Genomic DNA, 18,430 nt, shown 5'->3' with positions numbered 1-18,430 from the left:
CTGAGCTGAAGTGCAATGAAAGAAAAAGACAGCCCACACACCCTCTGCCCTGAGCATATAAGGTATGAAAAGCGACAGGATTGCAGCAGGCCATTATGGGACATGCACCAATGGAAAAGCAACAAGCACACCCACCCCAAAATGTCTGCAGCCACAAACAGTATTAAAAAGAGGATGGTGTATTACCTGATGCTATCATGAGCACAAATCATCACGAAGGCACAAGGAAAAGGACAACTGCAGGGGCCCTGCCATATCTACATCTTACTATGCAATGGGGCAGCCACTTTTTCAGACATACAGTACATGACTACTGCTGTTACTTCCAGTTCTGACCTATGCATGACAACTAAGGCTGCAATCTTTTAACGCACTTACCAGGAATGCGATGGGACTTACTGCTAAGTGAGCATGATTAGCATTCTACTGCATGTTTGTCGACGAGCAACTCTTTTAATTGTGACCTCCTCTCCATCCCCTCTTGGGACAGGAAGACACCTGAAACGCTTGCTAAATTTAGATGGCGATGATTCCTCAAACATCCTGCAGACTTGCGAAAATTGGCTGTATAGGCAGAGTGTATTTGTGTACGAGTGTGCCAAGCTAGCGACTCTTTGGGGATTCCAGGTTCTCTACTAATCAGTTCTGCAGTGTTCTCTGGGGTGTGTGTGAGGTTCTTCCAAGCTTGCAAAAAGTTCTCCTTACCTGCACTTTGCCTTCTTGCCCTCCTGCTACAGCAATGTGTTCCCCATAGACATCCAGTTCTATCTGTCTGGTCCAAGATGCTGCGATGGAGTCCATGTGTTCGTTGGTCACATGGATGGTGAAAGCAGGAAGCTGGCTGAGAGGGCCACAGTACCTAGTGAGTGTGTACCTGCAGACGCCTCGATAATCAAATGCAACTCCATCAAATGTGATATAGTGGAGGTAACCGAATGCCCACATGGTGCCGTATTTCACAGGGTGACAGCCCCGGATGCCGTCTATGGTTCTGCACCTCTCTAGAGGCCCACAGGTGTGGTCCCAACATTCCATGGGATGGCCAGGCTGCTTGCAGGAGCATTTCCTGCTGCAGGTGTCTGTCAGGATCACCTCTTCGCCCACCTGATAGCTGTGGCCATTTAGCCTGCAGCCACACTCTTCCAAGGGCACACAGACTCCAGACTTCAAAACATGGCCTTCTCTGCAGAAACAACCTGCCACACATGGCTTGGAGCACTGGGCAGAAGCATTGAGGTTGGCGCAACTGGCAGGGCAGGCTGTGCCACAGAAATCATAGTAAGTGTTGGCCGGGCAGGCAATTTCTAGGGTAAAAGAAAACAAGTTACCCCAAAAGAAGAGGACATGGCTGCCTCGCTGCCACCAAACAAAGAGACAACCACAACGTTATTGTGCAACCCTGATTGGCAACTTAAGTCAAAATAGATGCAAGGGGTGTGTGATTTGGTCTTTCCTTCCTCCCCAAACATTTAAAGGCAGCCACAGAAGCACTCATCCACACTTATCGAAGCTGTATTCCCTGCGAAAACCTGCTCTTTACAACTGAATCAGAGCAAATGACTATCCGTGGAAAACCTGAATTGCCATTTGCTCCGATTCAGCGTTAAAGATGATGTTTTCTGGGGAAAGCAGCAAGGCAAAACAAAAACACTTGCACCCAGACCAGGAAAACACATATCTGTGCCTAGAAAGCACAGGGCAAAAGGTAAATGTGTACAAGTCCTAATTTCAACTGATTTAATCTGGATCCGTATTTTTCTTTCTTAATGATATTTTTTCTGCAAAAAGAAGAAGAAAGAGGGGAAATAAGTAATTCAAGCTCCTCCTCCCCCTGCTGTGGGAACAGAATCTGACACTAGGGCAATTCTATTGGGGGGTGAAATATTAGTGAAATATTTGTCCCTTATCCCCCAGGTGAAATACCATGCTATAAATGTTAGTTCTACAGAGCAAAGCCTTTGAAATTAATGAACATGACTAGCGCCCATTAATGTAAGTGCATTTACTCTGAGTAAAACTTAGCTGGATATTGTCCTAAACATTTAACTAAAGATGGCGGGAAGCTTTGCTGAATAGAGATTACTTGTGAGAGTAAATATTGTGTAGGAGGATCTCGTCTATTAAAAAGGGCATTTCTTCATAATACAGCACCGAGGACACAAACCTCTTCAGGCACACGGGCATACTTGGAGTTTTGAGTAAGTGCTTTGGGCACCAATCACAAAATGGCTGCCATGGGGATGTGGCACAAAAAAGGGCTGCTGTAGGGGCATGGTATAACACAAATTCTGTAACCTTTCCTCATAGGGGAGAAAAAGAGACGGTGAGAGATGGAGGGACTGTGTGTGTGTGTGTGTGTGTGAGAGAGAGAGAGAGAGAGAGAGAGAGAGAGAGAGAGAACGAGAGAACTATGCAAGCCTGCAGTGCTGTAAACTCCACCTCTCATTTTTGGCTTTTGCCAAAAATGGCTCTCCCCCCGCCCCCAAGTGCCGGCATGCAGCCCCAAACAGATTACCCCTGTGGGAATGTGGTTCACAACAGAAAAGCTCTCCTTAACTAAAGGCATAGAAATGAATGTGTGCACATTTGCACATTATAAGTGTTGATGTCATAGATAGCTCAAGAGGAACCATGCTCACCACACTTAAGTTCTTTCCTCCAGTTTGGCACCGTCACTCCCAGCATCTCACACATCTCTTCATAAGCTTCTATGGCTCCACAGAGCATGAGATTGCCTGGTCCGAACCGGCAGAGGTCATAGATGCAGGATTCATAATAAGAAGCTGGATCCTCATGCCAGTGACACTCTGAGAAAGGCCCAGAGCGATCTCTTAGAATCCCACACATTTGCTCAAACTCTTGCTGCTTTACGCAAGGCTCAAATCCTCCGGTGTCATTTCTGCACCTGAAAGTGTGAGTAGCGGTTAACTGGAATTACTGTGCATTCAAAAATTATGTACAAAACTCCATAGATCAACCCAAACAGGCAAGATTTAAGCCACATTCAAAATTGGGCTCTGGTGAATCTCCAGAGGAGTTTTATGAAATCTCCCCAATTCCAAAACTTCCAAGCAGGACAACAGCTCCTTTCCAATATCCAGTAATGCCCAATCCTCCTCAAGTGCCTATTTTTGGCTAGGAAAGGAAGAGATTGACAGCCGTCACTTATACTAATAGCAAGTGGAAGTGATAAATTACCGTATTTTTTGCTCTATAAGATGCACCAAGACCACAAGACGCACGTAGTTTTTGGAGGAGGAAAACAAGAAAAAAAATATTCTGAATCTCAGAAGCCAGAACAGCAAGAGGGATCGCTGTGCAGTGAAAGCAGCAATCCCTCTTGCTGTTCTGGCTTCTGGGATAGCTGTGCAGCCTGCATTCGCTCCATAAGACGCACACACAGTTCCCCTTACTTTTTTGGATGGAAAAAGTGAGTCTTATAGAGCAAAAAATATTGTATATTGCTGTAGCCAAAACGCAAAGGCCCAAAAAGGAGGCACCAGCATACTTAGTGGAACCTCAAGATTTACAGTAGTAGAAAAATTCTTAAGGCAGACAATCCAATGAGGAATAAGCATGTTCAGGGACCACATAATGCCTGTTGTGTGAGGAATGGAAAGGGGAATGGAGTATCCAATAAAGGGCATGACTGATTAGCACACTAAACAAGAGCACTCTGCTCTGCAAGGTTCCATTGCAGGTCCCCATTGTGAACACTAATTCTGAAATGGTGTGGACCATTCTCCCTGAAACCAATCAGAGAATGCTGTTTCTCAGCAGAGACAGATGCACATAAATTTAGTGGTCAGGCTGCTATGGAAACACATTCATCATATTCATGAAAAGATGCCAAGCGCAAGGGAAAGCACATATTTCTGTTTTGTAGCAGATTTGCATAGAGCTGATCGACTGGCCCATTTATCAGTCATGAAGCCATCTCCACACCCTTCCATGAAATTTTGTTTGGTTTTTTAAGCGAACAAGCAATAGAGTAGAAAATATATATAAAAAATTAAAAAGCCAGACATTTTAAGTAGATAAGCAAGTGAACACTTATGACCAGCCCAAGACTAATTGCTGCCTGAGGCAAAGGATAATATGACACCTGATCCATGTACAGAAACTGACCAGGCTTAGGAAGCACAGGGAGGCAACGTGTCACACAGATCAGTCCTCCAACATTTCCCCACCACTTCCCACCCTCCAACATCTGCTGCCTAATGGAAGGATCATAGGACCAGTGGTGAGAAGGAAAACAAAGCAGACAGTCAGACTGGAAAATGGGGGATAACAGTCTGCATTTCATTCAGATGCAGGAATGCATGAGGAGCAAAGGCAGTTGAAGAGCATGTACTGCAGCAAAGAAAGCCCTCATCAGCTCCTGTTTCCATGCACGTGTGAATGCACCAGCACCACCATGAATGGTGAAGGAAAGATGAAGGGTATAAACGTACTCTGAGGGGCTTCTGTCCGACATCCAAGCGTTGCCGAACTCCGCATCGTTCTTGGCTTTCTTGCCATCAGGCAAGACCTTATCATCCCTGCGGATGCTGTTGAAGTTCCCACACATCCCGTGCAGCTTTCCCCAGTATTCTGGGCCTACACGGACAAACAAAGCATGGCGGCCATTGTACTGGATTTCCAGATTGGGGGGCGCTCTCAAAGTCACCACGTTCCTCCTTTGCGTGATGTTGGCCAACTGCTTCAGCTCTGTTGGCAGGGGGGTCTGCCTCCCATCAACCTGAAAAGGGAACGGAATTCCAAGTGGGAACCAGGAAATAACTGTAGTGTCCAGAGGGGAAATTGTGGGTTACAACATCACAAAGCAAGGCCCAAGGAGGACACACATGCCAGGCTGTTGAAACAGCCGCTGCTTACAATTGCTGGCACTGCTTCTTCCTAGACTTCTCCACCTCCACTCTGAGATCTGGGTGGTAAAAGTAGGCGGGCATCACAATGGTCCTCAGCAGCTACCAGGATATGGAGGCAAATTCACAAGAATATAGGCAGATTCAAAAAGATCTAAAGAAAATGGGCCCTGGGAATTAACCCTCCACATATTTGAAGAGTATTATCACGTCCCTCTTCAGACGTCTCCTCTCCAGGCTAAGATGTGGGATGTAACATAAGCAGTCAAGTACAACACTTCCTGTTTGCCCAGAGTAGACACACAGGGGGATCTTACTCCAGTTCCAGGAGGACTTCCTGTCACACCTGGTCTGGAGCATCCTCCCCCTGCGTGTGACCAGGTAGGTGGGCGTGACCCCATGAGATCCCTGTAAAAGGGCCAGTCACACAGACATCTTTCCTTTACTCTTTTGTTGCTTTCTTCTGATACTGATGTATTTTGCTGTCTGCTGGCTCTGAGCCAGCAGCACATGGGCTCAAATCCCTACATAGGATGAACCCACTCTCTTTCTGTAACGACAAGCTAAAAGCCTGCTTTCAGCAAACCTACTGTGAACTGAATGTAGGTAAACTTCTTATCATTACTTTTAAAAGAAGACTGTTGTGTCTTTATTCTTTTTAAGAGGGGTAAAAGGGGAATTTACCAGGATCAAGCCCAATCTGGACAAGCCAGATTGCTTAAGTCGGGCATGGCCAAACTTGGCCCTCCAGCTGTTTTAGGACTACAACTCCTATCATACCTAGCTAACAGGACCAGTGGTCAGGGATGATGGGAATTGTAGTCCCAAAACATCTGGAAGGCCAAGTCTGGCCATGCCTGGCTTAAGTAAAGAGATTCAAATGAATTTACCTACTAGCTTCCTGCTATATACTGGGGAATGTACTCTGCTACTGACTCACTAGCATGAGTGAGGAAGGATAATATTTAATCAATATATCCTCTCCTACTATCCACAACATTCTCACATAAGATACAGTGGTACCTCGGGTTACATACGCTTCAGGTTACATAGGCTTCAGGTTACACACTCTGCTAACCCAGAAATAGTGCTTCAGGTTAAGAACTTTGCTTCAGGATAAGAACAGAAATCGGGCTGGCGGTGCAGCGGCAGCAGGAGGTCCCATTAGCTAAAATGGTGCTTCAGGTAACAGTTTCAGGTTAAGAACGGGCCTCCAGAACGAATTAAGTACTTAACCTGAGGTACCACTGTAGTTCCTTCCACCTTTCCTCATAGGATGTGTTCCTTAAGAATGGCTCCTGGTTATGCTGCTCTATAATGTATATCTTCCAATCTGCTTGTGTTTGATTCCCACCCCACGGCCTCTTCTCTGAGCCCAACAAGTTCTGCTCACCTCCACATCTTTGCCTTGTTCCAAAACAACATGAGAACGGAACTGCCTGGAGACAAGCCATATTTCCACTCGGTAAAGAAAGGACACCAGAGGACTCTGGAAATTCTTGTTAGCCGCCACCACCCGGAAGGAGAGGTCAGTAGAGGAGCCGCCAGTCTTTGAGATCTCATAGGCGCAAGTGCCCTGGAAATGCGCCACAGCCCCGTCGAAAGTGAAGTAATGCGGATCCCCGGACACGGTGCAAGTGGCCAGCCGAGGCCTGCAGCCCAGCTTGCCATCCTTGAGGGCACACTGCTGTCCGTGGCTGCAGCTTGCTGGGACACAGCGGAAGGCGGAAGAAGCATCACAACTGCACCTTTGTGTGCAACCAGAGAGCCAGAGGAGGTCTCCGATCTGGTAGGGAAAGCAGCCATGAAGAGAGAAAGAATGTCCATTGTGAAAAGATCATGAATTCATATATATATATATATATATATGCTTTCGTAGATTTTCACGGGTACAGGAATGCAGGTTTTGGTGTCTTCGGGTGTCTTCCCGTGTAAGAGTCGGGGTGTCTAGGCGACGTTTCGACGAGGTCTCACTCGTCATCTTCAGGCTGGTGCTTTCGGCTTCTTGTTACTGGAACAGAGCAGAATCTGGTGTTTGAGTTCCTATAAATACTGTTGAGGGGTGTGGTGTATAGCCTCCAACGTTCTGGGCAGAGAGGAAGTTCCTAGATTAGTGTGCCTTTTCTTCTTTTGTTCTTTAATTACTTGAGGGATATCTTGAGTGATTTCATGAGTGATATTCTGAATACCACTGGGTGGGTCATTAAGTGTAGATTAGTTGCTAAAGCTTTCGTGTCTTGACCTCTTGAGCTTGTGAAGAGTTTTTCTGAGAAGATGGCTGTGCTGCATTTAGTTGTGCTCTGGCTTGGCTTCGTGTATAGGGGCGAGCTGTGATTTTGTGCCTTGTGCCAGCCAGATCTGTGTAGGGATTGCAGGGGGGTGCAGCATCCGGAGGTGCCACTATAGTTTGGCTACTGGATGGAGTCTGTAATATGTCTGTGGAGAGGGTCTGGGTTTGGGTCTGGTGTGGTTGATTGGTGACGGCGTTCTGTGTGCCTCTGGTTCTGGTGTCGGTTTTTGTGGGGAGGGCTAATTTCCAGATGTCTGGCAGGCGGGACGTGTCGTCACGCTTGTTCATGTTGTGAGGGTGTTTCTCTATCTCGATGGCTTCCATGATTATTCTCTTGTGGTGATGTTCCATGTTAAAGAGCAATTTGGAATCTGCAAAATTAATTTCGTGTCTTGTTTCTTTCATGTGTTGGAAAAGAGAGGAAGTTTTTTCTTCTTTTTTGACGGCATTCTTGTGTTCTGCGATACGTGCATTTATTCGTCTGTTTGTTTGTCCAATGTACGTGGCTGGGCAGACTTTGCAGGGTATTTCATAGACCCCTTGGTTTTCCAGCTGGATTTTGTCTTTTGGGTTTCTGAGGATATTGGCTATTTTTTGGTTGGTGCAGAAGGCTGTTTTGATATTGTGTTTATGGAGGATTTTGCTGATTTTGTCTGTAGTGCCCTTGATATAAGGAAGGAGGGCCATGCCATTGTTTTCTTCTGTGTCTTGGTTTTTGGGGGGTGTTTCTTTTTGGATTAGCTTCGTAACCCTGTTTTTCTGGTATCCATTGGCGATTAACACATTTGAGAGATTCTGTAACTCAGTTGTCAAGTGGTCTTTGTCAGCCAGGCGTTTGGTTCTGGAGATGAGAGTCTTGGCTACGGAGTTTATTTGTGCAGGGTGGTGGTGTGATTGTGCATGTAAGTAGCGGTTGGTGTGTGTTTTTTTCCGGTAGATAGTGTGTCCTAGGGAGCCATCAGGTTTTTTGTAGATTAGGACGTCAAGAAAGGGGAGTTGGTTGTTGTCTTCTATTTCCATAGTGAATTGTATTTTGGGGTATAGGCTGTTGAGATGTGTGAGGAAGCTAATCCAAAAAGAAACACCCCCCAAAAAACCAAGACACAGAAGAAAACAATGGCATGGCCCTCCTTCCTTATATCAAGGGCACTACAGACAAAATTAGCAAAATCCTCCATAAACACAATATCAAAACAGCCTTCTGCACCAACCAAAAAATAGCCAATATCCTCAGAAACCCAAAAGACAAAATCCAGCTGGAAAACCAAGGGGTCTATGAAATACCCTGCAAAGTCTGCCCAGCCACGTACATTGGACAAACAAACAGACGAATAAATGCACGTATCGCAGAACACAAGAATGCCGGCAAAAAAGAAGAAAAAACTTCCTCTCTTTTCCAACACATGAAAGAAACAAGACACGAAATTAATTTTGCAGATTCCAAATTGCTCTTTAACATGGAACATCACCACAAGAGAATAATCATGGAAGCCATCGAGATAGAGAAACACCCTCACAACATGAACAAGCGTGACGACACGTCCCGCCTGCCAGACATCTGGAAATTAGCCCTCCCCACAAAAACCGACACCAGAACCAGAGGCACACAGAACGCCGTCACCAATCAACCACACCAGACCCAAACCCAGACCCTCTCCACAGACATATTACAAACTCCATCCAGTAGCCAAACTATAGTGGCACCTCCGGATGCTGCACCCCCCTGCAATCCCTACACAGATCTGGCTGGCACAAGGCACAAAATCACAGCTCGCCCCTATACACGAAGCCAAGCCAGAGCACAACTAAATGCAGCACAGCCATCTTCTCAGAAAAACTCTTCACAAGCTCAAGAGGTCAAGACACGAAAGCTTTAGCAACTAATCTACACTTAATGACCCACCCAGTGGTATTCAGAATATCACTCATGAAATCACTCAAGATATCCCTCAAGTAATTAAGGAACAAAAGAAGAAAAGGCACACTAATCTAGGAACTTCCTCTCTGCCCAGAACGTTGGAGGCTATACACCACACCCCTCAACAGTATTTATAGGAACTCAAACACCAGATTCTGCTCTGTTCCAGTAACAAGAAGCCGAAAGCACCAGCCTGAAGATGACGAGTGAGACCTCGTCGAAACGTCGCCCAGACACCCCGACTCTTACACGGGAAGACACCCGAAGACACCAAAACCTGCATTCCTGTACCCGTGAAAATCTACGAAAGCATATATATATATATATATATATATATATATATATATATATATATATATGAGCATATCTCTGAAATATGAAACTATATAAACCAGCAAGAGCTCTGTCTTTGCAGAATGGAACCTAGAGAAAATGGAAAGTAAATTAGAGGACAGACATATATAGTGGTCTCTGCTGGCCCTTTCCCAAGGCACAAAGGAAAGGAAGAATATAGGATTCACCTCCTTTGTCACATCAGATGATTGTTCCTCTAGGCCAGCATTTTATCTCCCGCTTGGACTGCTGCAATGTGCTCCACATGGGGCTACCTTTGAAGGTGACCCGGAAACTGCAACTAATCCAGAATGCGGCAGCTAGACTGGTGACTGGGAGCGGCCACCGAGACCATATAACACCGGTCCTGAAAGACTTACATTGGCTCCCAGTACGTTTCCGAGCACAATTCAAAGTGTTGGTGCTGACCTTTAAAGCCCTAAATGGCCTTGGTCCAGTATGTCTGAAGGAGCGTCTCCACCCCCATCGTTCTGCCCGGACGCTGAGGTCCAGCGCCAAGGACCTTCTGGTGGGTTCCCTCCCTGCGAGAAGTGAGGTTACAGGGAACCGGCAGAAGAGGGCTTTCTCGGTCGTGGTGCCCGCCCTGTGGAACACCCTCCCATCAGATGTCAAGGAAATAAACAACTCTCTTACTTTTAGAAGACATTTGAAGGCAGCCATGTTTAGCGAAGTTTATTAATGTCTGATGTTTTATCGTGTTTTAAATATTTTGTTGGGAGCTGCCCAGATTGGCTGGGGAAACCAAGCCAGATGGGCCGGGTATAATTATTGTTGTTGTTGTTGTTGTTGTTGTTGTTATTTTGTCTTCAATCAGTACGCAGCCAGAATCTCACAAGGGGGGAGGATGAGTGGCAGAGAAAAGCTGCACCTATGAGTATGTCCTGACACATCAGGACTTCCAAGACAAAGGCATTTGTTTGGAGGACAAAATAACAGAGCTCTCGCTTTGGGTGCATAACACCCCAGGCTCAATCTCAGTCTCCCCCAGTCAAAAAGATGTTGGGAAGCAGAGATGGAAAGCCTTCTTCCTCACCTTTTGGAGGGCTGCTATTGGTAAAGAGAGCCTAGGGCCAAACTATGGGCTCGTCCACACTTCAGCTTGTCCTGCAATTTCTAAGCATGGGTCTGAGTGGTTTTCCTCTTGCCCCATTGCTTTCCCTTGGAAAACCTGAATTTGAACAACCATCAATTAATGAATAATAATAATGAATAATACTAACAAGAAAATAATATAGCATGCATACGCTTGCTGCCTTATGGTGCGTCGTGTGATTTTAAGGATGCCTCCAGGGATTCAAGAGCAAATTAAAGGTAAAGGTAAAGGGACCCCTGACCATTAGGTCCAGTCATGGCCGACTCTGGGGATGTGGCGCTCATCTCGCTTTATTGGCCGAGGGAGCCGGCGTACAGCTTCCGGGTCATGTGGCCAGCATGACTAAGCCACTTCTGGCGAACCAGAGCAGCACACGGAAACACTGTTTACCTTCCCGCCAGAGCAGTTCCTATTTATCTACTTGTACTTTGTGCTTTCGAACTGCTAGGTTGGCAGGAGCAGGGACCGGGCAATGGGAGTTCACCCCGTCGCGGGGATTCAAACCGCCGATCTTCTGATCTGCAAGTACTAGGCTCTGTGGTTTAACCCACAGCGCCATCCGCGTCCCTCCAAGAGCAAATTAGGTTTGCACAATTAAAGGGGATTAAAGTGCTCTGTCCCCCCTAGTGCAACAAATCCACTTTAAAGAGGAAACGAGTTTTGGCAGTTAGGAAAGAGATGAGGAAATGCACTGAAAAGCACAAGACGAATGGATGATTAATGGGAAGACGAGTATACACTCTGGAAGCAACCCAGGATGAGTGTTTATTTGTTGTAGAACCTCCCCACAAACAATTCAGGATAAATGCTCAGTAAAGACTGGAGATGGTCTTAAACACTTGCATAAGCTCATATTGGCTTTGAATCTAGCACAGTAAACTTAATTCTCTCTTTAAAAAACAACAACACAGCATTGCATGCCAGTATTTTTAACTATATGTATTTTAACAACATCAGGGAGGGTGAAATCTACTCACATTGTAGTACAGCCCATTGTGTTTACATCCACATTGCTCAGGCTGAACACACTTGTCTCCATTCCACAAGTATCCATCATTACAGGCGCAGCCTTCTGAGCACAGGGGGCTGCAGAGGTGTTTAAATGTGGAGCTCAAGCACAGATCTTGGCAAGGCGGCTTGCAGAGCTCATAGTGACTATTTGCTGGGCAATCTGCAGCTGAAAAGAAGAGGATAAACAAGGATGAGAAATGGCTTGTTTTTTCCACCACCAAAATACAGTACTGTAACAGGGATTTTTCAAAATCTGGAGTGGTTGTTTATATTTTTCACTGCTTACAAAAGCCATTGCTCTCACCCATGGTTTTAGGACTCTTAAAGATGTATTATTATTGTGCCACCATCATTGTAATGCAGCATTTACATACAGTGACTGAGCTTATCAATTAAAAAATTGCCTTAGTGATTATTCTGACAGTGGTTTACTTACAAATTCTCCAATGGTCAGATTCATGGGCTTTTCCATACATCAGTCAGAAGGTTGCACAGGCAGTAATTTATTATTATTATTATTATTATTATTATTATTATTATTGTTATTATTATTATTATTATTATACCACCCTATACTTGCAGGTCTCAGGGCAGTTTACAGAATAAAATTAATATATAAAACCACAAAATAAAAACAACAAGTATAGTTTAGTTCCAAAGTGGTCAAAGTTCCTAAATGATTGGTATAGGAACTCAAGAGTGGCTAATGAGAGCCATATGGTTTGAGCTTGGTTTGAGTTTCACAAGTAGACTGTGGAGGGCTTCATAAGCTAGTTCCTCCAAGGTGAAGGGAAGTGGACACAGCCAAGCCTGGCAGGACAGCTTACTCTATGGTATTAACCTCTTCATGCATTAATTAGACATAAACATGCTGGTTGTATGAGGCTGGTTATCCCACAGCAGGCACCCCCAAACTCGGCCCTCCAGCTGTTTTGGGACTACAACTCCCATCACCCACAGGACCTGTGGTCAAGGATGATGGGAATCACAGTTCCAAAACAGATGGAGGGCCGAGTTTGGGGATGCCTGTCCCACAGTGACCTCATTTGGGCTACAACCCTGATCAGATCAGATCAGATTTGATCTGAATAGCTACAGTCCTGTTGACACTCAGTACCTGAGGTAGCTAATGGAGGGAACAATTTTGTCCTTGGTACATGTTCACCTGTTCTGCCAGCCCTCACAGGATTGACTTTTAATGCTGTTCCTACAGCATAGTCGGCAGGGCACATATGGGATGCTTCCAAATCTGCACTAATTTTTTTCCATTTTCTTCTCCCTGCCCCAAAGTTTAAGTTTACACTTAGAATCAGTATGAGCAGTGAAGCTCACTATGCTGTCCTCTGCTGCTTAGAATGCAAAGAACAATGCAGTAGTCACAGGAACAGAAAGCACATATGTTTAAGCAAACATGTCCTTGAGGACCAATTGTAAGAGTCATGCATTGGGAAATGGAAGTTTGAGGGCTGCAATGGAAGTGGGCCGATGTGGGCAGAGCCCAAAACTGCAGGGTGTGCCAAGTATCACAAAATGGACCTACCACAGAAAAACTCCGTCCTCCAGGGCCGGAGGGTTACATTGGCTCTTTGGCAGGCCGCTGCATATGTCTGAATGGACCAGCACATGACGCTGTTTTTCCCGGAGGAGATGTGCAGGTCAAAAATGCAACGCGTCAGATAAGGTTCTGGGTCAACTTGCAAGTGACAAGAGGCAAATGGCCCATCAGGATTCTGTATTATCCAGCACATAGATATAGATTGGACGAGACTTCCCCGCCGACCAAATATAGCAGAAGAGGCGCCATGGGGAATGTCTGTTGACCTCCAGTCTAGGGCAGCGTCCAAGGCATGCTTCACTGTAGATCCATTGCGTGTCTCCGAGTCGTCGTCCGCGACCCCATTGAAGTTCCCACACAGCCCACATACCTGGCCTTGGTATTGAGGGGAAAGTGTGACAAAGACGCTGTGGGCCAGGTCATAGCTCACTGTTAGCCCAAAGTCTGTTTTTAAAACAGTGTAAAACCCATGCTGGTAGATGACAATTCCTTGGTTTTTCAAATGCACTGGGAGGATTGTGACCACGCCATCGATCTGTGTGAGCAAAAGAAGAACATTGAACCTTTCATCCCCGAAGCCCATCTCTCTAGAAAATGGCAGGCAGCTGTATCTAGACAGTATTTTAATTCCCCAGAATGCATGTGGGAGACAGCAAGTATTAATTGCCAGAGGAAGTGAGGTCTATTTATTTACAGTCCAATCCTACAATGTCCGCTTAGGAACGAGTCACATTGAGTTCAATGGGGTCTGCTGCCAGGTAAATGTATAGGATTGCAGCAGAACATGGGCTTTTTCAGGATGCCAATTTAAAACGCATCTGTTGCTGTTATAACGGTGCTCGATTTCATTGTGACCTGAATTGTTTAGGTTGCATCTACCCTGACTTTATGTCAGCCACCTTGAGTTGCAGATGGTTGTAAACAGGTGGGAAATCCAAATCGTGGTCATTAATTGTTTTAAATGTTGTAAGCTGCTGTGGGAGAATGCTGCATTTCAAACAGAGGCCAACACTCACAAAATAAATAAATAAATAAATAAATAAATAAATAAATAAATAAATGCGCTATTGAGCACATGGTGCTCTCCAACGTTTGTATGGGACTACAGCTCCCATGCTTCCTGGGACTGATGGGAATTGTAGTCCCACCTCCAAAAAAACTGTCAGAAATATATATTTTTAATTCGCAGATGACCTAGTATTGACTTTGCAAGAGCCAATCACTAGTACAAAAAAGGTTCTGGATATAATCCAACAGTTTGGCCAGGTAGCTGGATTTAAGTTGAATAAACAAAAAACCAAAGTTTTAGGGAAAAATTTAACAGATATGGAAAAGGAGAAATTCCAAGAGGAGACAGGGTTGACGGTGGTCAAGAAGGTGAAATACCTAGGGGTTTATTTGACATCTAAAAATGTGAATTTATATAAGGATAACTAAGAAAAATGTTGTGGGGACGCGGGTGGCGCTGTGGGCTAAAGCCTCAGCGCCTAGGGCTTGCCGATCGAAAGGTCGGCGGTTCGAATCCCCGCGGCGGGGTGCGCTCCCGCTGCTCGGTCCCAGCGCCTGCCAACCTAGCAGTTCGAAAGCACCTCCGGGGGCAAGTAGATAAATAGGTACCGCTTACCAGTGGGAAGGTAAACGGCGTTCCGTGTGCGGCTCTGGCTCGCCAGAGCAGCGTTGTCACGCTGGCCACGTGACCCGGAAGTGTCTCCGGACAGCGCTGGCCCCCGGCCTCTAGATGTGAGATGGGCGCACAAACCCCACAGTCTGTCAAGACTGGCCCGTTCGGGCAGGGGTACCTTTACCTTTACCTTAAGAAAAATGTTGGTCAGAAATTAAAAAAGATCTAGAAATATGGTCAAATTTGAAACTGTCAATGTTAGGCCGAATTGCAGTGATTAAAATGAATGTATTGCCTAGGATGTTATTCTTGTTTCAGACCTTGCAGATTCTTGACAAGATGGAATGTTTCAAGAGGTGGCAGAAAGATATTTCGAAATTTGTCTGGCAGGGCAAAAAGCCCAGAATTAAATTTAAAATACTGACAGATGCCAAGGAAAGAGGGGGTTTTGCCCTGCCGGACTTAAAATTGTATTATGAGGCAGCAGCGTTTTGCTGGCTGAAAGAATGAATGCTCCTCGAGAATACAGACATTTTGGATCTGGAAGGCTTCAATAACGCATTTGGTTGGCACGCATACCTATGGTATGATAAAATTAAGCTGCATAGTGCCTTTAAAAACCATATTGTCAGAAAAGCATTGTTTAATGTTTGGATAAGATATAAAGATCTATTGGAAAACAAAACCCCTAGATGGGTGTCACCAGTGGAGGCCAAGACAGTGAAGAAACTCAATATGGAGGTCGGATGGCCGAAGTATTGGGAAATCTTGGAACAGGAGGGAGATAAATGGAAATTACAAAGTTACGAGAAAATGAAACATAAAATACAATATTGGCTTCAATATCACCAAATAATGGAGTGTTTCAAACAGGATAGGAAAATTGGCTTTCAGGTGGAAAAATCAAAACTAGAGACTGAACTGTTAGAATCCAATACTAAGAATTTATCAAGAATGTATAACTTGCTGCTGAAATGGCATACACAGGATGAAACAGTTAAATCGGTTATGATTAAGTGGGCACAGGATGTTGGACACAACATTATGTCAGCTGACTGGGAATGGTTATGGAACACCGGCATTAAATTTACGGCATGTAATGCCTTAAAGGAAAACATTATGAAAATGGTCTATAGGTGGTACATGACCCCAGTCAAGCTGGCAAAAATTTATCATTTGCCCGATAACAAATGTTGGAAATGTAAAGAGACTGAAGGTACCTTCTATCACCTTTGGTGGACATGCCCGAAGATTAAGGCCTTCTGGGAAATGATCTATAATGAAATGAAAAAGGTACTTAAATGTACTTTTCCTAAAAAACCAGAGGCCTTCCTCTTGGGCATCGTCGGCCAATTGGTGCCAAAGAGGGATAGAACTTTTTTTATGTATGCTACAACAGCAGCAAGAATACTCATCGCAAAGTATTGGAAGACACAAGATCTACCCACTCTGGAAGAATGGCAGATGAAAGTGATGGACTATATGACACTGGCCGAGATGACAGGCAGAATCCGTGACCAAAGAAAAGAGACGGCGGAAGAAGAATGGAGAAAATTTAAAAGCTATCTTAAGGACTATTATAAACTTGAAGAATGTTAGAGTGTTGTGGTTTTTAGGAATAAAGGGATTCAGCGATATAAGGTCAGAATACAGAAATGACTAAGATGACAGAGGTTGGAAAGCCATAATTGGGAGTTGCTATAAAAATTATGGACATTGGGATGCAGAAAGGGAGGGGTACGGGGGAGTCCCACAAAAGAGGTGTATGAAAATATGTTACGAAACTATACGTGTTTGTATGTCTTTTTAAGTGTTTGTTTTGCTCTTTAAAATTCTGTAAAACCAATAAAAAATTTTATTAAAAAAAAAGAAATATATATTTTTAACTGCCGCTGTATCTGTACTGTCTCTGTTATACCCAATTGCAATTCAATGTATTCCTGTTGCGTTTTATGATTTCCCTGATATTGTAAGTGAGCCGGAACCGGTCTGTGACTGTAATAATAAAATTCATTCAACTGACAGAAAGCTGCTGTAATTGAGGGGTCAGTTGTTGTAACTTTGCATTTCATTTCTCTCTGACGGCACTGCTTACAATCCCCCACTATTATGCATGCCATACATCCAATGAAGGGGGAAGCTTATGCCACAGTAAACGTGTTAGTCTTCTAAGAGCTGTAAATATCTTTTTCTTGTGGAATAGTAACATGTACGGATTTGTTTGCAAGGCTGGCTGATGACACTAAACAGTCTATAGAGGCACTAGGCTACTCTGTACCAGTGGAACGTCAGCTGCACTCCATCTGCCCAGGTTTTGAGGGTGGTGAAGGAGGAAGGTTTAAGAGTTTAAAATTTTACAAAATGAAGAAAAGATAAGTAGGCAAAGACTTAATGGGTTCAATAGAGAAGAGTGTGAGATGTCAGCGAACCCTCATCTTTCTTAGGTGCCGATGTGCACAGTTCAATCATTGGACCTGTTCAATATTACACTGCACTGGCTTCTATGTGATACCCTGCTTCTGATTCTTTTAGTCGTAATTGGAATATAACAGCACTTAGTAAGCACCCTAACAATAAATAAGATGGAGAGACTCCATCAGGCAAGGCCTCTTTCCACCTGCCTTGCCCCACCCCATGGCCCTGAGACTCCTCATAAGGAAGCTGTGCCTGGAGGAAGAACTGTGAGGGGAGAGACTTTGTCAGGCAAGGCCTCCTTCCACCTGCCTTGCCCCACCACCCTCTTGTCTCTGCTTCTCAATTTGTACTGTATTATTTTATGTACAGTGGTACCTCTGGTTGCGAACAGGATCTGTTCCAGAGCCCCATTCGCAACCTGAGCAGAACGCAACCCGCGTCTGTGCGTGCTGTGATTTGCCGCTTCTGCGCATGCACATGACATCATTTTGAGCGTCTGCGCATGCGCAAGCGGCAAAACCCGGAAGTAACCCTTTCCGGTACTTCCGGGTCACCGTGGGACGCAATCTGAAAAGATTTAACCCGAAGCGTCTTTAACCCCGAGGTATGACTGTACTGTGGATTGCCATTGTTTTACTGATTATAGTTTAGAAATTATTAATTGTAACTGTTGAGCGGATTTCTGTTTAACTTTTATATGTTATTATTATTTAATACTATTCTAATGATGGTTGAATGTTACATTTTTGATGCTAGTTGCCTATTTTAAAGTTATGTTTTATTATCACATTTTTGTGTTGCATTAGATTGTTATAAGATGTACATTTTTTGTTTCTTCTGCTTGTAAACCGCCTTGTGTATTGTAAGATAGAAAGACGGTATACAAATCAAAAATGATGATGATGATAAAGTAGCCAAGCTGTGAATACGTACGAATGTTCTTACCTTGACTCTGCCCCTGTGTCCGCTCTGCAGGTGTATCTGGGTGTCGTTCACCAGCACAAACACCTCTGATGCCGCAGATAATGGGCTGCTGGACTGCTTCTCACTCTTCAGTTCAACTTTAAAAGCTGGTAAAGGCTTGGACACCCCGCACAGTTCAGCCAAGACGTATGTGGAGGTGCCCTGAAAGCTATAATGCCACCCATCAAAAGTGACGTAGTGGGAAAACCCAGAAACCTGACAAATACCATCCAACAATGGATGACACCCATACACCCCCTTCTGGGTACCGCAGAATTGTCCGGGTCCGCACAGGGACTCAACAGCAACGACGGCATAGGTGGGTCCATTACACTGATACAT

At 44.8% G+C, this 18,430-nt stretch overlaps 1 protein-coding gene across 1 annotated transcript; it reads right to left on the bottom strand.

Annotated features, from left to right (window-relative positions):
• Positions 1 to 56: 56 nt before the first annotated feature.
• LOC309537652 (zonadhesin-like) lies at positions 57 to 18,430 on the bottom strand (the record flags this gene model as incomplete). Its single annotated transcript, XM_082232543.1, has 7 exons — positions 57 to 1,304; positions 2,640 to 2,905; positions 4,455 to 4,741; positions 6,262 to 6,654; positions 11,501 to 11,700; positions 13,075 to 13,624; positions 18,071 to 18,430. 7 exons carry the CDS (start codon positions 18,428 to 18,430, stop codon positions 640 to 642), a joined length of 2,721 nt encoding a protein of 906 aa, XP_082088669.1. The 3' UTR covers positions 57 to 639.

The sequence above is a fragment of the Podarcis vaucheri genome, assembly GCF_965113315.1.
Source record: "Podarcis vaucheri genome assembly, chromosome: 7".
Lineage (NCBI taxonomy): Eukaryota > Metazoa > Chordata > Lepidosauria > Squamata > Lacertidae > Podarcis > Podarcis vaucheri.
Note: the sequence above shows the minus strand (reverse complement) of the source record. Positions and strands in the feature narration are given on the sequence as shown.